This window comes from Oncorhynchus keta, chromosome 7 (assembly GCF_023373465.1).
Source record: "Oncorhynchus keta strain PuntledgeMale-10-30-2019 chromosome 7, Oket_V2, whole genome shotgun sequence".
Lineage (NCBI taxonomy): Eukaryota > Metazoa > Chordata > Actinopteri > Salmoniformes > Salmonidae > Oncorhynchus > Oncorhynchus keta.
The window spans coordinates 28,860,683-28,885,424 of record NC_068427.1 but is presented as its reverse complement, the minus strand read 5'-3'; the positions used below and the strand labels follow the sequence as shown (position 1 = coordinate 28,885,424).

Below are 24,742 nucleotides of genomic sequence, written 5' to 3'. Positions count from 1 at the left end.
CATTCAATTGTGTTAGTCCGTTAAGTGCATGGGCATGAGTTATACCACTGTGATGTTAGCCTGAAGGGGGTGTGAACAGAAGTGGAGTCCAATGTTTACCAGTATTTCCCCTAGTGATTTCTATCAAGGCTGCCAACAGCAGCATTCTATTGAGATCTTCCCACACACACAGGTACAAATGTAGCATCTTAATTTGATCACCCGGTTGCCGGAGAACAGTCCTGCAATCCTACATCTGTACCCATGTACATAAACTCACACCATCAGACACACCACCCACTGTGTCTGTGTTTAATTATCCTGATGGAGTGGAGTGACCTTGGTTTTCCCAATACTCTGTGATGAGTTCATGGCCCAGGGGTTGAGGGGAGAACAAACAGTACCCTGTCTGTTGCTACTTCACACCCCAACCAAGGTTGTTGAAATGAATGAGCTAACTGGATCAGGGGCCAAATGGGGTCAGGGCATGGGAGGAAGTCTTGTATTCAGGTCAGTGTGAAGCATCAGGTCAGGCGTGTCAGTGGTCTGGTTTGGCATTACAGAAGGCCGTCAGGGTGTGTGTCTGTCTGTTTGGCATTACAGAAGGCCGTCAGTGTGTGTCTGTCTGTTTGGCAGGAGAGTGCTTCATCTGGTGTTCTGGAAAAAGGCATCAATCAAAGACCAACACAGAATATAATAACCATCACTGCTGTCAGAGCTGCCAAACACACACACACACACACACACACACACACACACACACACACACACACACACACACACACACACACACACACACACACACACACACAAACACACACACACACACACACACACACACACACACAACACACACACACACACACACACACACACACACACACACACACACACACACACACACACACAAACACACAAACACACAGGCATATCAGCAGAGAAATCAGTCTGTCTTTTCACTGTTCGCTAAAAAGTGGGTTTGATGCCCTGATTGGAGATCACAGAGGTAGGGCTACACATAAATACAATCAAAATAACTGGAGCTGGATAGATTGTTTAGAGAGTAAAGGGAAGACGTTGGCCCGTCATGTTGTTAACCAGTCTCGCTTACCGTGGTACGTTACCCAGAGCTATCAAATCAGCCAGTCAGCACTCTCTTTATACCAGCTGTTTACAGCTCTCACACTGCACTGGTTATATGTAATACACAAAAGCAATGAAAGACAAATGATCAATGTGCTAAATAATATCATTTATTTACCTCACATATTAATCACCATAATTTTATAGACACTGCATAAATAAATAAATAATTATGTAGCTGTAATTTCACCTCACTAAACGGATAAATAATTGATCATGTTGCATTGAAACGTATATTCCATTTGTTCATATGCTGACTTTAATGGTATATACATGTATCACACATAAATATATATTTCCATTTACGACATAGAAGCACATTTAGTATAGCCAGCCGAGCAACTGATGTGATTATGTTTTTTATTCTTTCATTTTGATTTGTTTTCCCAGTGATACTGTAGCACATAAGACAGCATGAAGCCGGGTCTCCTGGTTGAAGGAGAGGAAACCTTACATTCACATTACATTCCAAACAGACTGCCTGACACACAAGTCCACTCTGACACTTTGCATAGCATCAGACCAGCTCCCAATACTACCCAAATTAAGGCCATAATTCAAACAGATTAAAATTATATATTAAGACCAGCAAATGTTTACTAACAAATACTATTTGAGAGGAGTGAAGCAGAGAATAGAAATACTCAACAATACTCAACAACATCAAAACAACAACCAAATTTGCAATTTAGAAATGTGGTTGTGCATCAGCATTTGTTTCTTCTTATGTCAGTTCACTGACTACGTTTCCATCCAGCCATTTTATGAGCATGAATTATCTGACGCATAAAAAGTCACGACTGGGCTGATGGAAACATGAAATGCCGATACAATTTTATAAATGCCAACAGACAATGTGTTGGTTCAACATGGTGTGATCTTCTTGTGTCTGTAAAATGAATTATGTGAGAAATGGCAGTGGAAGCGCCTTTATGCGCAAATATTGGTATAATAACCATCCTATCAAAATAAACTTGGAGTGATGCAGTGATATATTGTGTGGTCCTCCCACTACAACTCGGAAAACCATGCAGTTTATTAGGCTGCAGTTGAAATAAGTTATGATGAACTTCACACAGTGGGTGAATGTGCAAGGTGATGAATTTGATGCTCCTTTCCAAAAAATATTGAGGGTCTTCTTCTGGTGACATGATCGATTCCTGGCTGACGTTTGAAAAACACACTCTTATCCATAATAATCTCATAACATAGGTAATCTACCTGCACTGTATTTGCCAGCTGTTGGCTAGAGCACACGTGCCAAGACCGGAGTGGATACATTATATAACTCAAAAGGTTTTGTGACAAAACCATCAGTAGAGCTGAAAATGTGATTGAAACCCATCTAACTATTATTTTTCATTTGGTACTGTTAAATGGAAATTTAACCACAAAAGTTATTTTAATCTACATTACGTCACGCACAGTATTTTAAAGGCAAAAAGTAAGTTTAATGGAAACACATCTCTGGTGCAAAAATAAGCATATTATTTCATGCAGGTTTTAGAATATCTGCATGAAAATCTGTTGAAATTGGATGGAAACCTAGCTACTGACAGCCACTCATTTAGCCATGTCAGCCAACAATTTTTAGAGTGGTAGTTAAACTCGTCAGCTATCTAAACTTGTAGTAATCATGGCCGAATACCAAATGCCCAGGGGGCCTGACCTCCAGCAGGCCCCCATTGATTTTGTTTGGCATTCTCAGTCAGATATCATATTAACATGGCATAAGTCATTACAAAATGGATAAAATTGCAGAAAATTTGCTGTAGAACTGCAAATAAATCTCTGCCTCACGGCAAAATGTGTACTATTGCATGAAATGTGTTATAAATTTGAACATTTTCACTACACTCCATGGCAAAATGTGTAGAATCTCAGGAAATTAAGTTTAAAACATAAAACATGGGATCCCCAAAAGGCTAGAGCCGGGCCCTGTCAGCGTTCACCTATCATTCACTCAGCATAGGACCTGCTCAGCTTCCAATCATTACAACCACTGATACCAAAACAACCAGTGCTGTTCTTTTCCTGTCTCAGCTCATAACCAGCTTGGAACACCAATCAAATGTTCTTGGGGCAGACGGACGGAGAAGAATCGAATCGTTCGTGCAAACGGGTTATTGATACGATCCCTGGAGGAGCAATCTCAGCCTCCCCAACCCCTCTGCCGCTCTGCTGCTGCTCTGCACTCAATAACAGTTTAGAGAAGGTAACAAACGATTATAGGGCCCATCTCAAATGGTACCCTATTTCCTATATAGCACACTACCTAACCTTATGTGGCTCTGGCCAAAAGTAGTGCACTATATAGGGAATATGGTGTAATTTCTGATGCAGATGGATGAAAACCACAGCTAGGTCCACTTTCAACCAGTATAGCCATTAATACAGTATTTGTATGTCTTGTCACCTATATTGCTGACACACGGTAGTTTCTCAGTAAAAATGTGATGTAAGACTGTGAAATATAGCAAGTGTTCCCCTCTAACACAACAGCACAGTATTGAACCTCTCCACCTGCAGAGAGGAGGATTTTGGGACATGGACAACATGGAATAGGAGTTTCTCTTCTCAGCTCTGTTCAAATCCGGTTACTATGCAAACACTGTTAACACTGAGTATTCTGAACTGTACCAGGTTATTGTGTGTAAATTAGATTATGAGCACACAACATAAAAACAAACTGAAATGTTGTGTTTTTGCTATCAAGATAAAAAAACAAATCAACGATTTGTAATGATTTGTAATGACATATATATTTATAGCATGGACCCTAAAAACAGTATTGCTGTATTAGTAAGTTAATTTTTAGCAAATTAGGAAATAATCTAAATAAATAAATAAAATAAGCTAAAGCTGATTTCAGACACATAACTAATGGATGTGAATATGTTCACGCACGCACACACGTACACACACACACACGTACGCACACACGTACACACACACACAATTAAATATTGCATTATTCTCATCACCCTCTGGGCTGGCATCCATCTCAGAGTTCCCTATTGACACATACAGACAGTTATATTTTATACCTTGATTACCTTACCTTTATAATGACTCCATTTACTGTAGCAGCACTGAGAACAGAAAACTAAAATGGCCGTGGCGTTTGATTCGCAGAGAGTCAGTCAGTGGTTGATATTATGAGAACACGACGGGGCTGGATGGCTGGACAGACCTGGTCTGGGCCTGGGTTCAAGGATCTACATCAGGGCTGGCTAACCCTTCTGCTGGAGAGCAATTGGTATGCAGGCTTTTGCTCCAGCCCTACTGTAGCACACCTGGTTGAGCTATTAAAGATGCTGATTAGTAGCATCAGGTATGTTAGATCAAGGCTGGAGCAACATTCTGCAGGAGGGTAGGTACCCAGGAGGGTTGGTTCTAGTCAGTTCTGGGTCTAGGTCTGGCTCTGGGTCCTGGGCTTTGGGTCCTGGTGTCTACTCCTGGTCGTTGTTTAAGGACTCGGGGCTGGACTCCTCGTCATCACTGAGAGCCTCTGTGTTTGTAAACGCCCCGGCCAGTGAGGTGCTGAGGTGCGTTTTGACCGGCGCCATCTCCGACAGGATGATGTTGTCGTTACTGACCAACGTGGTCTTGTCCATAATCTCCTTACTGTGTTTGGACACCACAGCATCCATGAAGTCATACTTATGAGACAGAGTCCCAGACTCAAACAGGTACTTGAGCAGGTAGGAGAAGGCCACGTTACCCAGGAAGGAGGCCAGCATGGAGACCGTTTTAAAGGGGAAGCGTTGCTGGATGAAGTACTCCACGTCTCCAGTCAGATGGTGGATCTTCTCCTGTTGCACCCAGCCGGGGTAGTAGATAAAGGGGGGTAGTTTGAGGTAGGGCTCCCCTCCCCCGATACGCAGCAGCAGACCGAAGATGTAGCCGGCCACCGAGCCGTACGTGTTGGTTCCTTTGATGAAGAGCACGCTGAGCAGCTGGGGGAAGATGATAACATACACCAGGTCGGAGCTCAGGTACCACAGGCCGTATACTGTCCCTGTGAGCAATGCCATGGCCGTGGCCAGAGCTCCGAACACAAAGATGGTGATACGCATCACCCACACGATCTCACGGTCTGTCGCCTATGGGGGTTAAGGAGAAGGAAAGGGGAGGAGGGACTTTAGTGTTTGTATCTGTGTGCATTTGTGTACCTTGTGTTTCCTGTGTGTTTACTGTGTGTGCCTGCATATGTATGTATGTACAGTGGGGCATACATACATAGTTGAAGTGTACCTATGATGAAAATTACAGTCCTCTCTCATCTTTTTAAGTGGGAGAACTTGCACAATTGGTGGCTGACTAAATACTTTTTTGCCCCACTGTATGTGTGTGTGTGTGTGTGTGTGTGTGTGTGTGTGTGTGTGTGTGTGTGTGTGTGTGTGTGTGTGTGTGTGTGTGTGTGTGTGTGTGTGTGTGTGTGGTGTGTGTGTGTGTGTGTGCACTCACAGACTGTCTGAAGGCCAGCTTGTAGATGTTTCTGGCGAACATTGAACTGGCTGAAAGGATGGAGGAGTCCGCTGATGACATCACAGCGGCAGACACCGCCCCCAGACCAAAGAAGGAGATCCAGGGTGGGCACAGGTGCTGCAGCACGATGGGCAGGATCATATCTGATTGGTCCTTCTCTTTGGGAGGAATTGCCCCGTATGTAGTCTGGTTCCAGTCTGGGGAAGACAACAGACATAGTAGTTTACGTACTTTCGGGCCAAACTGTATATGGGCGGGGTTTATCAGATGTATATGGACAGGGTTTATCAAATGTATATGGACAGGGTTTATCAAATGTATATGGACAGGGATTATCAAATGTATATGGACAGGGATTATCAAATGTATATGGATAGGGTTTATCAAATGTATATGGACAGGGTTTATCAAATGTATATGGACAGGGATTATCAAATGTATATGGACAGGGTTTATCAAATGTATATGGACAGGGATTATCAAATGTATATGGATAGGGATTATCAAATGTATATGGACAGGGATTATCAAATGTATATGGACAGGGATTATCAAATGTATATGGACAGGGTTTATCAAATGTATATGGACAGGGTTTATCAAATGTATATGGACAGGGTTTATCAAATGTATATGGGATTATCAAATGTATATGGGGGATTCATTAGGAGGGTTTATCAAATGTATATGGACAGGGTTTATCAAATGTATATGGGCAGGGATTATCAAATCTATATGGGGGATTCATTAGGAGGGTTTATCAAATGTATATGGACAGGGATTATCAAATGTATATGGGGGATTCATTAGGAGGGTTTATCAAATGTATATGGACAGGGATTATCAAATGTATATGGGCAGGGTTTATCAAATGTATATGGACAGGGTTTATCAAATGTATATGGGCAGGGTTTATCAAATGTATATGGGCAGGGATTATCAAATCTATATGGGGGATTCATTAGGAGGGTTTATCAAATGTATATGGGCAGGGATTATCAAATCTATATGGGGGATTCATTAGGAGGGTTTATCAAATGTATATGGGCAGGGATTATCAAATCTATATGGGGGATTCATTAGGAGGGTTTATCAAATGTATATGGACAGGGATTATCAAATGTATATGGACAGGGTTTATCAAATGTATATGGACAGGGATTATCAAATGTATATGGATAGGGATTATCAAATGTATATGGACAGGGATTATCAAATGTATATGGACAGGGATTATCAAATGTATATGGACAGGGATTATCAAATGTATATGGACAGGGATTATCAAATGTATATGGACAGGGATTATCAAATGTATATGGACAGGGTTTATCAAATGTATATGGACAGGGATTATCAAATGTATATGGACAGGGATTATCAAATGTATATGGACAGGGATTATCAAATGTATATGGACAGGGATTATCAAATGTATATTGACAGGGTTTATCAAATGTATATGGACAGGGTTTATCAAATGTATATGGACAGGGTTTATCAAATGTATATGGACAGGGTTTATCAAATGTATATGGACAGGGTTTATCAAATGTATATCGACAGGGTTTATCAAATGTATATGGACAGGGTTTAACAAATGTATATGGGGGATTCATTAGGAGGGTTTATCAAATGTATATGGGCAGGGTTTACTCAAATCCGTACATACAACAGATGTGATTCAATCTGTCTGTTAGAAAATATCTCTAGTCTCGAAGCCATAGTACGACACTATTCTGAACGTTGTCATTTCATCAGTGATGACAGGAACTGCATGTATCTCAACAGGCAAGATACAGCTTCTCAACAGAGGAATAATCCCCACAACACCAGAACATATATCTGCCATCTGAGTACCTCCTCTCCCCCTCCATTCTACCACTTCCCCCTTCTCCTCACTCGTCCGTGTCAGTCATACCCCTAGTCAGTCAGTCTCACTCTCCTTCTCACTTCTGGACATTAACAAACAGCTGTTGATTAACAGTGACTTTGATGAAGAATCTTCAGATCAACCTAATTAATTAGTCTTCCTCCTGATGTAATATTGACAGAAATCACATCTCCTAATGAATCCCTCTTCGTGCTGTATGACAGGAGCCGTCTGGTGTTGTTTACATCCCACTGTATCCTGCCTACTGGTGTATACATCTGAGCTGAGCTACATTGTAGAAACAAGCTAATAGAGAAAGATGGGGCTTTTTATCATACTTCCCATTAGTAAATAATGTGAGTGGATTCATGGATATGAACAACATAAGAGAAAATATGTGTGAGACAAATGTTTGTGTGTGTGTGTATGTGAGTGCCTGTGTATATGTGAGTGTGTTTACCTGTGGAGGCACCTATCGCTCCTATGAGGACGGAGGGGACAGCCATGACCAGGCAACCAGCGGCAGCGATGAAGGACAGAACCTGGGCGTACGTAGCTGAAGAGGCAGAGAGAACCCGTTGAAAATACACCTGCCACGGAATCCCCCCCAACATCTAGGGACAGAAACACCACAGTCAATACACAACAAACCAACGCACAGCTTTACAGTGAATACATACTCCAAACCTAAGCATAATTACATTATAGTCAATATAATTGACTGATGATGACATACCAGAAGACAGAAGTTGTCGATCCACATCCAGGTGTCTGCTGAGTCTATCTTACCCAGCCAGGGTGTCTGGTACACAGCCTCTTTAGCTGTCACACTGATGCTTGACACCGCTGGGTTGGACAGGGCAAACGGCACACTGACCCACTGAGAGAGAGCGAGAGAGAGAGAGGGATGAGGGGTGTTTCAGCACCATGATCAGCGCTGGAGAGTACATCATCCTGGAGTTGTATGGCAAAGGAGGGACTCACCAGTCCCAGGAAGATACAGAAGAGCTGCACCACGTCAGTGTAGGCCACAGAGTACAGGCCTCCTACCAGGGTGTAGAAGATGGCTATCAGGGCTGAGATCACCACCGACATGTTGATGTCAATGTCCACAATCACACTCAGAGTAGCTCCTAGACAAAACACAGGGACACACACACACACATCAGCAGCAGGTATAAAGTCAGGTCTAATGTGTCAAATAAATAAACATGTGGTGCTACAGTCTAACACCTGATTATTGAAGAATGTATAGCTATTCATTTTCCTCATCTCTCCCTTTTCAATAAGGATTTTTTTATTTGAATAATGGAGTTAAAATAGTATGGTTCCCAAGCCTACCCAGGGCTGACAAGATGGCGGCAGACCAGAAGATCTCCCCCATGAGCGCGGGAATGAAGAGCAGCCCCCCCATGCGCTTCCCATATATCTGCTGGAACGGGTCCAGCATGGTGACGTAACCCCTGGAGCGCATGGGCTTGGCAAAGAACAGGCCACCTGGAGCACGAGAGAGACACCATTAACCAACATCGTCATTGAGATACTGGGTTGTCCCACAAAATGATTAGTGATTCATTTTAAGGTTCAAAAGCAAGAAACAATCTGTGCCTCATTTTAATGTCAACCCTGTTACATGAAGTGAACTCTTGTTTTACTATGGTGATAAACAATGAACATCTAATAGTCAAATCATAGTGTAAAAGCAGGTGAGCTGGTTCTACTATTTTTGGCCATTTTCTGGTGTTTTGTAGTGAACAACTGAGAGGGTCAAGAATAACATGTCAACACTGTTACCATAGATAGCCAGGCTAGAATAACACGTCAACCCTGTTACCCATAGATAGACAGGCTAGAATAACACGTCAACGCTGTTACCCATAGATAGCCAGGCTAGAATAACACGTCAACCCTGTTACCCATAGATAGCCAGGCTAGAATAACACATCAACCCTGTTACCCATAGATAGCCAGGCTAGAATAACACGTCAACCCTGTTACCCATAGATAGCCAGGCTAGAATAACACGTCAACGCTGTTACCCATAGATAGACAGGCTAGAATAACACGTCAACGCTGTTACCCATAGATAGACAGGCTAGAATAACACGTCAACCCTGTTACCCATAGATAGCCAGGCTAGAATAACACATCAACCCTGTTACCCATAGATAGCCAGGCTAGAATAACATGTCAACGCTGTTACCCATAGATAGACAGGCTAGAATAACACGTCAACGCTGTTACCCATAGATAGACAGGCTAGAATAACATGTCAACGCTGTTACCCATAGATAGACAGGCTAGAATAACACGTCAACACTGTTACCCATAGATAGACAGGCTAGAATAACACGTCAACGCTGTTACCCATAGATAGACAGGCTAGAATAACACGTCAACGCTGTTACCCATAGATAGACAGGCTAGAATAACACGTCAACCCTGTTACCCATAGATAGACAGGCTAGAATAACACATCAACCCTGTTACCCATAGATAGACAGGCTAGAATAACACATCAACGCTGTTACCATAGATAGCCAGGCTAGAATAACACGTCAACCCTGTTACCCATAGATAGCCAGGCTAGAATAACACATCAACCCTGTTACCCATAGATAGCCAGGCTAGAATAACACATCAACGCTGTTACCATAGATAGACAGGCTAGAATAACACGTCAACCCTGTTACCCATAGATAGCCAGGCTAGAATAACACATCAACGCTGTTACCCAGAGATAGCCAGGCTAGAATAACACATCAACCCTGTTACCCATAGATAGACAGGCTAGAATAACACATCAACGCTGTTACCCATAGATAGACAGGCTAGAATAACATGTCAACGCTGTTACCCATAGATAGACAGGCTAGAATAACACGTCAACCCTGTTACCCATAGATAGACAGGCTAGAATAACACGTCAACCCTGTTACCCATAGATAGCCAGGCTAGAATAACACATCAACTCTGTTACCCATAGATAGACAGGCTAGAATAACACGTCAACCCTGTTACCCATAGATAGCCAGGCTAGAATAACACATCAACGCTGTTACCCATAGATAGACAGGCTAGAATAACATGTCAACCCTGTTACCCATAGATAGCCAGGCTAGAATAACACATCAACGCTGTTACCATAGATAGACAGGCTAGAATAACACGTCAACCCTGTTACCCATAGATAGACAGGCTAGAATAACACATCAACCCTGTTACCCATAGATAGACAGGCTAGAATAACACGTCAACCCTGTTACCCATAGATAGACAGGCTAGAATAACACGTCAACCCTGTTACCCATAGATAGACAGGCTAGAATAACACATCAACGCTGTTACCATAGATAGCCAGGCTAGAATAACACGTCAACCCTGTTACCCATAGATAGACAGGCTAGAATAACACGTCAACCCTGTTACCCATAGATAGACAGGCTAGAATAACACATCAACCCTGTTACCCATAGATAGACAGGCTAGAATAACACGTCAACCCTGTTACCCATAGATAGCCAGGCTAGAATAACACATCAACGCTGTTACCATAGATAGACAGGCTAGAATAACAAGTCAACGCTGTTACCCATAGATAGACAGGCTAGAATAACAAGTCAACCCTGTTACCATAGATAGACAGGCTAGAATAACACGTCAACCCTGTTACCCATAGATAGCCAGGCTAGAATAACACATCAACCCTGTTACCATAGATAGCCAGGCTAGAATAACATGTCAACGCTGTTACCCATAGATAGACAGGCTAGAATAACACGTCAACGCTGTTACCATAGATAGACAGGCTAGAATAACACGTCAACCCTGTTACCATAGATAGACAGGCTAGAATAACAAGTCAACCCTGTTACCCATAGATAGAAAGGCTAGAATAACACGTCAACGCTGTTACCATAGATAGACAGGCTAGAATAACACGTCAACCCTGTTACCCATAGATAGCCAGGCTAGAATAACATGTCAACCCTGTTACCCATAGATAGACAGGCTAGAATAACATGTCAACCCTGTTACCATAGATAGACAGGCTAGAATAACACGTCAACCCTGTTACCATAGATAGACAGGCTAGAATAACACGTCAACCCTGTTACCATAGATAGACAGGCTAGAATAACACGTCAACCCTGTTACCATAGATAGACAGGCTAGAATAACACGTCAACCCTGTTACCATAGATAGACAGGCTAGAATAACAAGTCAACGCTGTTACCCATAGATAGCCAGGCTAGAATAACACATCAACGCTGTTACCATAGATAGACAGGCTAGAATAACACGTCAACGCTGTTACCATAGATAGACAGGCTAGAATAACACGTCAACGCTGTTACCCATAGATAGCCAGGCTAGAATAACACGTCAACCCTGTTACCCATAGATAGACAGGCTAGAATAACACGTCAACGCTGTTACCAATAGATAGCCAGGCTAGAATAACACGTCAACGCTGTTACCATAGATAGACAGGCTAGAATAACATGTCAACCCTGTTACCATAGATAGACAGGCTAGAATAACACGTCAACCCTGTTACCCATAGATAGCCAGGCTAGAATAACACGTCAACCCTGTTACCCATAGATAGACAGGCTAGAATAACACGTCAACCCTGTTACCCATAGATAGACAGGCTAGAATAACACGTCAACGCTGTTACCCATAGATAGACAGGCTAGAATAACACGTCAACCCTGTTACCCATAGATAGACAGGCTAGAATAACACGTCAACCCTGTTACCCATAGATAGACAGGCTAGAATAACATGTCAACGCTGTTACCCATAGATAGACAGGCTAGAATAACACGTCAACCCTGTTACCCATAGATAGACAGGCTAGAATAACATGTCAACGCTGTTACCCATAGATAGCCAGGCTAGAATAACACGTCAACCCTGTTACCCATAGATAGACAGGCTAGAATAACATGTCAACGCTGTTACCCATAGATAGACAGGCTAGAATAACACGTCAACGCTGTTACCCATAGATAGACAGGCTAGAATAACACGTCAACGCTGTTACCCATAGATAGACAGGCTAGAATAACACGTCAACCCTGTTACCCATAGATAGACAGGCTAGAATAACACGTCAACCCTGTTACCCATAGATAGCCAGGCTAGAATAACACGTCAACGCTGTTACCCATAGATAGCCAGGCTAGAATAACACGTCAACGCTGTTACCCATAGATAGCCAGGCTAGAATAACACGTCAACCCTGTTACCCATAGATAGCCAGGCTAGAATAACACGTCAACGCTGTTACCATAGATAGCCAGGCTAGAATAACACGTCAACGCTGTTACCCATAGATAGCCAGGCTAGAATAACACGTCAACCCTGTTACCCATAGATAGCCAGGCTAGAATAACACGTCAACGCTGTTACCCATAGATAGCCAGGCTAGAATAACATGTCAACGCTGTTACCATAGATAGACAGGCTAGAATAACACGTCAACCCTGTTACCCATAGATAGCCAGGCTAGAATAACACGTCAACCCTGTTACCCATAGATAGCCAGGCTAGAATAACACGTCAACCCTGTTACCCATAGATAGCCAGGCTAGAATAACACGTCAACGCTGTTACCCATAGATAGCCAGGCTAGAATAACACGTCAACGCTGTTACCCATAGATAGCCAGGCTAGAATAACACGTCAACCCTGTTACCCATAGATAGACAGGCTAGAATAACACGTCAACCCTGTTACCCATAGATAGACAGGCTAGAATAACACGTCAACCCTGTTACCCATAGATAGACAGGCTAGAATAACACGTCAACGCTGTTACCCATAGATAGCCAGGCTAGAATAACACGTCAACCCTGTTACCCATAGATAGCCAGGCTAGAATAACACGTCAACCCTGTTACCCATAGATAGACAGGCTAGAATAACATGTCAACCCTGTTACCCATAGATAGCCAGGCTAGAATAACACGTCAACACTGTTACCCATATATAGCCAGGCTAGAATAACATGTCAACACTGTTACCCATAGATAGCCAGGCTAGAATAACACGTCAACGCTGTTACCCATAGATAGACAGGCTAGAATAACACATCAACCCTGTTACCCATAGATAGCCAGGCTAGAATAACACGTCAACCCTGTTACCCATAGATAGCCAGGCTAGAATAACACGTCAACCCTGTTACCCATAGATAGCCAGGCTAGAATAACACGTCAACCCTGTTACCCATAGATAGACAGGCTAGAATAACACGTCAACGCTGTTACCCATAGATAGCCAGGCTAGAATAACACGTCAACCCTGTTACCCATAGATAGACAGGCTAGAATAACACGTCAACCCTGTTACCCATAGATAGCCAGGCTAGAATAACACGTCAACCCTGTTACCCATAGATAGACAGGCTAGAATAACACATCAACCCTGTTACCATAGATAGCCAGGCTAGAATAACACGTCAACGCTGTTACCCATAGATAGCCAGGCTAGAATAACACGTCAACCCTGTTACCCATAGATAGACAGGCTAGAATAACATGTCAACGCTGTTACCCATAGATAGACAGGCTAGAATAACACGTCAACGCTGTTACCATAGATAGACAGGCTAGAATAACACGTCAACCCTGTTACCCATAGATAGACAGGCTAGAATAACACGTCAACGCTGTTACCCATAGATAGACAGGCTAGAATAACACGTCAACCCTGTTACCCATAGATAGCCAGGCTAGAATAACACGTCAACACTGTTACCCATAGATAGACAGGCTAGAATAACACGTCAACGCTGTTACCCATAGATAGACAGGCTAGAATAACACGTCAACGCTGTTACCCATAGATAGCCAGGCTAGAATAACACGTCAACGCTGTTACCCATAGATAGACAGGCTAGAATAACACGTCAACGCTGTTACCCATAGATAGACAGGCTAGAATAACACATCAACCCTGTTACCCATAGATAGCCAGGCTAGAATAACACGTCAACGCTGTTACCCATAGATAGCCAGGCTAGAATAACACGTCAACGCTGTTACCCATAGATAGACAGGCTAGAATAACACGTCAACCCTGTTACCCATAGATAGCCAGGCTAGAATAACACGTCAACGCTGTTACCATAGATAGACAGGCTAGAATAACACGTCAACGCTGTTACCCATAGATAGACAGGCTAGAATAACACGTCAACCCTGTTACCCATAGATAGCCAGGCTAGAATAACACATCAACCCTGTTACCCATAGATAGCCAGGCTAGAATAACATGTCAACGCTGTTACCATAGATAGACAGGCTAGAATAACATGTCAACGCTGTTACCATAGATAGACAGGCTAGAATAACACATCAACCCTGTTACCCATAGATAGCCAGGCTAGAATAACACGTCAACCCTGTTACCCATAGATAGCCAGGCTAGAATAACACGTCAACCCTGTTACCCATAGATAGACAGGCTAGAATAACATGTCAACACTGTTACCATAGATAGCCAGGCTAGAATAACACGTCAACCCTGTTACCCATAGATAGCCAGGCTAGAATAACACGTCAACCCTGTTACCCATAGATAGACAGGCTAGAATAACATGTCAACACTGTTACCATAGATAGACAGGATACATGTCAACACTGTTACCATAGATAGCCAGGCTAGAATAACACGTCAACGCTGTTACCCATAGATAGACAGGCTAGAATAACATGTCAACGCTGTTACCCATAGATAGCCAGGCTAGAATAACACGTCAACCCTGTTACCCATAGATAGCCAGGCTAGAATAACACATCAACCCTGTTACCCATAGATAGCCAGGCTAGAATAACATGTCAACGCTGTTACCCATAGATAGCCAGGCTAGAATAACACGTCAACCCTGTTACCCATAGATAGCCAGGCTAGAATAACATGTCAACGCTGTTACCCATAGATAGACAGGCTAGAATAACATGTCAACCCTGTTACCCATAGATAGCCAGGCTAGAATAACACGTCAACGCTGTTACCCATAGATAGCCAGGCTAGAATAACACATCAACCCTGTTACCCATAGATAGACAGGCTAGAATAACACGTCAACCCTGTTACCCATAGATAGCCAGGCTAGAATAACATGTCAACCCTGTTACCCATAGATAGCCAGGCTAGAATAACACATCAACCCTGTTACCCATAGATAGCCAGGCTAGAATAACATGTCAACGCTGTTACCCATAGATAGCCAGGCTAGAATAACACATCAACCCTGTTACCATAGATAGCCAGGCTAGAATAACATGTCAACGCTGTTACCCATAGATAGACAGGCTAGAATAACACGTCAACGCTGTTACCATAGATAGACAGGCTAGAATAACACGTCAACCCTGTTACCATAGATAGACAGGCTAGAATAACACGTCAACGCTGTTACCCATAGATAGACAGGCTAGAATAACACGTCAACCCTGTTACCCATAGATAGCCAGGCTAGAATAACACGTCAACCCTGTTACCCATAGATAGACAGGCTAGAATAACACGTCAACGCTGTTACCCATAGATAGACAGGCTAGAATAACACGTCAACGCTGTTACCCATAGATAGCCAGGCTAGAATAACACATCAACGCTGTTACCCATAGATAGACAGGCTAGAATAACAGGTTACCCATAGATAGACAGGCTAGAATAACACATCAACCCTGTTACCCATAGATAGCCAGGCTAGAATAACACGTCAACGCTGTTACCCATAGATAGCCAGGCTAGAATAACACGTCAACGCTGTTACCCATAGATAGACAGGCTAGAATAACACGTCAACCCTGTTACCCATAGATAGCCAGGCTAGAATAACACGTCAACCCTGTTACCCATAGATAGACAGGCTAGAATAACACGTCAACGCTGTTACCCATAGATAGACAGGCTAGAATAACATGTCAACCCTGTTACCCATAGATAGACAGGCTAGAATAACACATCAACCCTGTTACCCATAGATAGACAGGCTAGAATAACATGTCAACGCTGTTACCCATAGATAGACAGGCTAGAATAACACGTCAACCCTGTTACCCATAGATAGACAGGCTAGAATAACACATCAACCCTGTTACCCATAGATAGCCAGGCTAGAATAACACGTCAACCCTGTTACCCATAGATAGCCAGGCTAGAATAACACGTCAACCCTGTTACCCATAGATAGACAGGCTAGAATAACATGTCAACACTGTTACCATAGATAGCCAGGCTAGAATAACACGTCAACCCTGTTACCCATAGATAGCCAGGCTAGAATAACACGTCAACCCTGTTACCCATAGATAGACATGCTAGAATAACATGTCAACACTGTTACCCATAGATAGACAGGCTAGAATAACATGTCAACACTGTTACCATAGATAGCCAGGCTAGAATAACACGTCAACCCTGTTACCCATAGATAGACAGGCTAGAATAACATGTCAACCCTGTTACCCATAGATAGACAGGATAGAATAACACGTCAACCCTGTTACCCATAGATAGACATGCTAGAATAACATGTCAACTCTGTTACCCATAGATAGACAGGCTAGAATAACACGTCAACCCTGTTACCCATAGATAGACAGGCTAGAATAACACATCAACCCTGTTACCCATAGATAGCCAGGCTAGAATAACACGTCAACCCTGTTACCCATAGATAGCCAGGCTAGAATAACACGTCAACCCTGTTACCCATAGATAGACAGGCTAGAATAACACGTCAACACTGTTACCCATAGATAGCCAGGCTAGAATAACATGTCAACCCTGTTACCCATAGATAGCCAGGCTAGAATAACACGTCAACCCTGTTACCCATAGATAGACAGGCTAGAATAACATGTCAACACTGTTACCCATAGATAGACAGGCTAGAATAACACGTCAACACTGTTACCCATAGATAGCCAGGCTAGAATAACACGTCAACCCTGTTACCCATAGATAGACAGGCTAGAATAACATGTCAACGCTGTTACCCATAGATAGACAGGCTAGAATAACACGTCAACGCTGTTACCCATAGATAGACAGGCTAGAATAACACGTCAACGCTGTTACCCATAGATAGACAGGCTAGAATAACACGTCAACACTGTTACCCATAGATAGACAGGCTAGAATAACACGTCAACCCTGTTACCCATAGATAGACAGGCTAGAATAACAAGTCAACCCTGTTACCCATAGATAGCCAGGCTAGAATAACACGTCAACCCTGTTACCCATAGATAGACAGGCTAGAATAACACGTCAACCCTGTTACCCATAGATAGCCAGGCTAGAATAACACGTCAACCCTGTTACCCATAGATAGACAGGCTAGAATAACATGTCAACCCTGTTACCCATAGATAGACAGGCTAGAATAACACGTCAACCCTGTTACCCATAGATAGCCAGGCTAGAATAACACGTCAACCCTGTTACCCATAGATAGCCAGGCTAGAATAACATGTCAACCCTGTTACCCATAGATAGACAGGCTAGAATAACACATCAACCCTGTTACCCATAGATAGCCAGGCTAGAATAACACGTCAACCCTGTTACTAGATAGCCAGGCTAGAATAACACATCAACCCTGTTACCCATAGATAGCCAGGCTAGAATAACACGTCAACCCTGTTACCCATAGATAGCCAGGCTAGAATAACACATCAACCCTGTTACCCATAGATAGACAGGCTAGAATAACACGTCAACCCTGTTACCCATAGATAGACAGGCTAGAATAACATGTCAACCCTGTTACCCATAGATAGACAGGCTAGAATAACACGTCAACCCTGTTACCCATAGATAGACAGGCTAGAATAACATGTCAACCCTGTTACCTATAGATAGACAGGCTAGAATAACATGTCAACCCTGTTACCCATAGACAGACAGGCTAGAATAACATGTCAACCCTGTTACCCATAGATAGACAGGCTAGAATAACATGTCAACCCTGTTACCCATAGATAGACAGGCTAGAATAACATGTCAACCCTGTTACCCATAGATAGACAGGCTAGAATAACACGTCAACCCTGTTACCCATAGATAGACAGGCTAGAATAACACATCAACCCTGTTACCCATAGATAGACAGGCTAGAATAACACATCAACCCTGTTACCCATAGATAGCCAGGCTAGAATAACACATCAACCCTGTTACCCATAGATAGACAGGCTAGAATAACATGTCAACCCTGTTACCCATAGATAGCCAGGCTAGAATAACACATCAACCCTGTTACCATAGATAGCCAGGCTAGAATAACATGTCAACGCTGTTACCCATAGATAGCCAGGCTAGAATAACATGTCAACGCTGTTACCATAGATAGACAGGCTAGAATAACATGTCAACGCTGTTACCATAGATAGACAGGCTAGAATAACACATCAACCCTGTTACCCATAGATAGCCAGGCTAGAATAACATGTCAACGCTGTTACCCATAGATAGCCAGGCTAGAATAACATGTCAACGCTGTTACCCATAGATAGACAGGCTAGAATAACACATCAACGCTGTTACCCATAGATAGCCAGGCTAGAATAACACGTCAACCCTGTTACCCATAGATAGACAGGCTAGAATAACACGTCAACCCTGTTACCCATAGATAGACAGGCTAGAATAACACGTCAACCCTGTTACCCATAGATAGCCAGGCTAGAATAACACGTCAACCCTGTTACCCATAGATAGACAGGCTAGAATAACACGTCAACCCTGTTACCCATAGATAGCCAGGCTAGAATAACACGTCAACCCTGTTACCCATAGATAGACAGGCTAGAATAACACGTCAACCCTGTTACCCATAGATAGCCAGGCTAGAATAACACGTCAACCCTGTTACCCATAGATAGCCAGGCTAGAATAACACGTCAACCCTGTTACCCATAGATAGCCAGGCTAGAATAACACGTCAACGCTGTTACCCATAGATAGACAGGCTAGAATAACACGTCAACGCTGTTACCCATAGATAGCCAGGCTAGAATAACACGTCAACGCTGTTACCCATAGATAGACAGGCTAGAATAACACGTCAACGCTGTTACCCATAGATAGCCAGGCTAGAATAACACGTCAACCCTGTTACCCATAGATAGCCAGGCTAGAATAACACGTCAACCCTGTTACCCATAGATAGACAGGCTAGAATAACACGTCAACCCTGTTACCCATAGATAGCCAGGCTAGAATAACACGTCAACCCTGTTACCCATAGATAGCCAGGCTAGAATAACACGTCAACCCTGTTACCCATAGATAGACAGGCTAGAATAACACGTCAACCCTGTTACCCATAGATAGCCAGGCTAGAATAACACGTCAACCCTGTTACCCATAGATAGCCAGGCTAGAATAACACGTCAACCCTGTTACCCATAGATAGCCAGGCTAGAATAACACGTCAACCCTGTTACCCATAGATAGCCAGGCTAGAATAACACGTCAACCCTGTTACCCATAGATAGCCAGGCTAGAATAACACGTCAACCCTGTTACCCATAGATAGCCAGGCTAGAATAACACGTCAACCCTGTTACCCATAGATAGCCAGGCTAGAATAACACGTCAACCCTGTTACCCATAGATAGCCAGGCTAGAATAACACGTCAACCCTGTTACCCATATATAGCCAGGCTATAAATATTCTCACAATTGAAATGATTTGTAAAGCTGGCATTCAATGACCCCTCCCTGTTGCACACAACAAGCTGCCATTCCCCCTTTAGCAAGGGGATTTATGGCTGATATAAGATGACATTTTCAACACTGTTACAGTCAACCCTGTTACTATATTTGACACTTAGGCTAATAGACACTTACTATAGTATTTTTTCTATTTAACCTCTTGAGATGGGAAAACTCGTTTTTTTATGAAGTTGAACAGAATGTATAAATTTGGTGAAAGTTACACTATACTCAAAAGGCACCTTATTGGTGGAACGACCGTACTATGTACTACCCTTCATTGATGATGATGAATCCCAACACAACTGGTTAGTGTCCTTACCTACTACCAGACTGAGGGCGTATCCAAAGGGAGCCTGTGCCCAGGCAAGGCCGTAGTCAGGCAGGTAGACATACTCTGCCGTCCCGTTGATGTAGCCGCCGCCCACCCATGTAGCTGGAGGAGAGGTTCATCACATAGTTTAAGATATATAAAAATATTTAACACACATTAATAAGCTTGCCTAAAAAAATGTTTCAAATTGTTGAGATGTCTTATAGTTTTATGTTTTTCATAGACTTAATTTTAGAGCCACATTGTAGCCTTCAAATTAATCACACAACTAATATCCAATCATACAAACAATGTCAAATCGGATATATTTAGTCGAATAAATCACAGAACGTTAATAACCTAGTTGTTATTCCCAGTTAATAAAGCTAATGAATATGTCAGGATTGGTAAATTATGAAACGGTTCACATAGATCAATTAGGCCACCATTATTTTCCTGAGCATTTCCGTAACTGGCGGAAAATAAATAATTGATTACTTTTCGCGCCTATAAAAGCCTGCACCTCCGGGGTCTGTTATTAAAATAGCATCAAAGATATTAGTTAGGAAATGCTCTGGGTCTTTAATTAACTTTGGCGTCAATTAATGTTGTTCTCACTAAAACAAGGGAATAATTCTGATAATGAGACGGTGTGCATTTACAATAGCCAGTCGATACATTGTGTTCTCCAACTCGATACAACAGCTGTCGTTGAATTTTAGGTAATTGATTTTCGCGATGCATATCGCAACAGTTGATAAAGGTCCGTGCGTAAAACCGTTCCGCGGTGCTGGTCTGACTGCTGTGTGGGGAAAAATAGTCACACATGCATTTGTTTTATTACGTCAGTTTCCATTGTGCCATGAGGAACATGATTGATTTCAATTTCCCCATCACTAAACTGTCTCTAAAGTTGACAGCGGAAATATTTTGAAATAAAAGCAAGGTGCAATTCCTCTCCAACAATTCAGTCAATTTAGGAAGAAGTCCACATTTAAATGTAAACCATCCTCATAGGAAACAATTGTAGGTTTTCAAATCATGAATTAAATGTTATAAGCCAACCCAGCCCTGCCACAATCTCTCTCCAAGTCGCGAAGTCTAAAAACATGTCACAACTCACCCGTCATGGTGAATCCACCGACGAACAACCCAATGTCCCTCCCGCCCACCATGATGGTTTCACTGCGGTCTTGGCCCTCCGACACCCCTGAGTTTTTGTTCTTCCACGCGGCCCATATCCCCACGGCCAGAATAAGCAAGTAGAAGATCACTATAGCCACGATCCCCTCAGCGTGGACGGCCATCCTCTTCCACTGCCGTGATCAGTCTCTGCGTGAGGAACTGCGTTTCATTGAGACCTGCGCCAGGGATGGAGAGGAAAAAGCCACTCAGCCACTCCCGGTAAAGTGGTCATCAGACGCACAATCAAACGTGTATCTTCTTAAGACAAACAGATGTAACTGGTTTATTACATTACTGGCTAAATAATAATTAGTTGAATTTGTATTGGCTATAATATTATTTGACATTTTGAGCTTTCTCTCTTTACACTCTTTTGTTGAAGATTTTGTGGACTGTTTTATTTACATCTTAACCAAAATCATGTCGGCTACATAATACACCCACGAATGATTATGGGTTTAACAATAATGTTTAAAGTAAAACAGGGATTGTGATTGTAACCATGTTTTATCAGATGTAGAAAAGGCTATGTTCTACACCTGTTTCACATGTGCGTAAAAGGCGCATTACGCATCCCGGAGTGCGCGCCCTACTAGGAAAATAAAGTGCTGAGACATTTTAACTGGATGTGTCTTTCGTGCCACACCACCAAAATCAAATCACTTTTCAGGTTTAATTCTTGCTGACGGCAGGGTTTCAGGAGCGGCTAAAGCAGTAATATCGATTTCCTTTCAAAGACCCGCCGATCTATCACACACACACTTAAACGTAATTTCAACTAATGGCTTCTACTTTAATTGAATGAAATCTGAGTCGACAGTTAATTAACAAACCGGTTGAAACATATATGTAAAGACAATTGTTTGGAGAACGAGGGAGTAACCTATCCAGGACACAGTGTGTGTTCCTCCTACCTTTATAGTTGGCTCTTAAATGGACGTCGGCGGTGGTTACAAAATAGCGACCAACTGGATTTCCAGACAATAATGGGTAAGATCCCGGTAGGAAAGATCTTAGAACTCAACGTAATCCACGCCACCCGTGTGTAATTCCCCGGTGTGGTTTATGAGAGGAATATTCGTCAGAGGGGGGTGGGGGTATGGGCGTGAGAAGCTGAAGGAGAGTGGTGGGTTTGGTTTATCAATAAAGGTGACAGGTTGTGTAGAGGCAGACAGTGAAGGTCTCCAGGAAAGGACGGGAAAAGAACTAATAGGTAATGGCATGACGCACACCCAGGGGAGAGATGTCCTCTAAAACGTCCGGTTTGAAGGGACCCCGTTAACTCTCCAGGTTACATTTAGACGTGATTGACGTTCACACAGGGGCCTGTTGAGTGGAAATGAAAGCACTGGGATTTTTTACGCGGGAGAATATTGAGATAGTGTGCGGTTAGAATGCTGGATGGATGGCCATTCTCTTGCTACATCCAGTAACATTTAAATTATTTATTTATCTGGTAAAACATGGGCCATTTTATACAGGATAGTGTCTAACATTATATCCATGGGCAATAGGAACGAGAATCAGTCAGACTGTTGGACATAAAAATACAAAAACCCACCAGGAAATCATCTCCACGTGATTTTAATTTTGGTATATTCCCACAGATTATAGAGAGACGTGATCCTATACAAATGTAAGCAAGGTTTGAAATAATTATGTTTAAGTCAAATATATTTGTGTGGGCTTTTTGCAGTCAATTTGCAGTCTACAAATGATTTAGAATTATGTTCAGGCCCCCGACCATCCGCTCTAGTTGATGATCCCTGACCTACACCAACATTGTTCTACTTTCAGTGTGCATTGAGTAGCTCTGCGTGGTGTGCGTCAAGTATTTGGAGATAGCTCATCAGGGATTTGGAGTATAAAGTCGCAATTGTCAGACTGTTGCTGTCCACGGTACTGAAATTTGGAAACAACCACTTCCATCCATTCTACACTCTAAAAAGAAAAGTTTCCTGGGGTATCCTTTAGGCGTTCTTCAAATTGAAACTGTGGGGGACCCCCTAGCAGTTCTTTGAAGAACCACTTTTTATTGATCCTCAAAGAACCTTTTGGAGAACGTTTTGAGGTACATTTTTGAACTACCCCCCTGTTATTAGTATTATTAATAATATGCATAACAATAACACAATATTTTTGTTATCAGTGTTTATTATGGTTTCAATGGAAAAGCAGAATAAAGAAATGTATGAGGTAAAAACTCCCAGCAGAACCCCAAGTCCAATAGACATATCCTCAGTCGTGTTGATGTTCCTCCTACCCATAACCAGAATGATTTTGAAGTTCATGGTGAACGAACAGGTTTCCTGTTATAGTCATCAGAGGTGTAGGGAGGGTGTGAATCCCAAAAATAGTAATTATGCAGATGATTAACAAAACATGCACACAATAGTACTCATTCCCTAGTTTTTGTGGTAAATATGAATTTAAAAAACTGTTTTGATAATGGTCTTCACATACACATACATTGTCCATAATGTAGAGGCCTATGGGATATGTGATCTGCGTAACATACCAAAACCAATTGACATACCTTTGTATGGCTCCTCGTCTGTATACCTGCAGACACAAAAGTGAGCAGTTCAGTCATCTGCACCTAATACAACTAGCCTTCAACATATTCTTATAGCCTACATATTCTTATAGCCTACATATTTGTATAGCCTACATATTCTTATAGCCTACATATTCTTATAGTCCTACATATTCTTATAGCCTACATATTCTTATAGCCCTACATATTCTTATAGCCTACATATTCTTATAGCCTACATATTCTTATAGCGTACATATTCTTATAGCCTACATATTCTTATAGCCTACATATTCTTATAGCCTACATATTCTTATAGTCTACATATTCTTATAGCCTACATATTCTTATAGCCTACATATTCTTATAGCCCTACATATTCTTATAGCCCTACATATTCTTATAGCTCTACATATTCTTATAGCCTACATATTCTTATAGCCTACATATTCTTATAGCCTACATATTCTT

At 42.4% G+C, this 24,742-nt stretch overlaps 1 protein-coding gene across 1 annotated transcript; it reads right to left on the bottom strand.

Moving 5' to 3' along the window:
- Window positions 1-1,223: 1,223 nt before the first annotated feature.
- On the bottom strand, window positions 1,224-22,769 carry LOC118379478 (high-affinity choline transporter 1-like). The gene is made up of 9 exons (XM_052522436.1): window positions 22,650-22,769; window positions 21,674-21,911; window positions 20,560-20,673; window positions 8,828-8,983; window positions 8,471-8,619; window positions 8,223-8,366; window positions 7,947-8,100; window positions 5,593-5,810; window positions 1,224-5,228 (listed from the first exon to the last, which is right to left on the bottom strand). Exons 2-9 carry the CDS (start codon window positions 21,855-21,857, stop codon window positions 4,575-4,577), a joined length of 1,773 nt encoding a protein of 590 aa, XP_052378396.1. The 5' UTR covers window positions 21,858-21,911; window positions 22,650-22,769; the 3' UTR covers window positions 1,224-4,574.
- Between the last annotated feature and the right edge of the window lie 1,973 nt (window positions 22,770-24,742).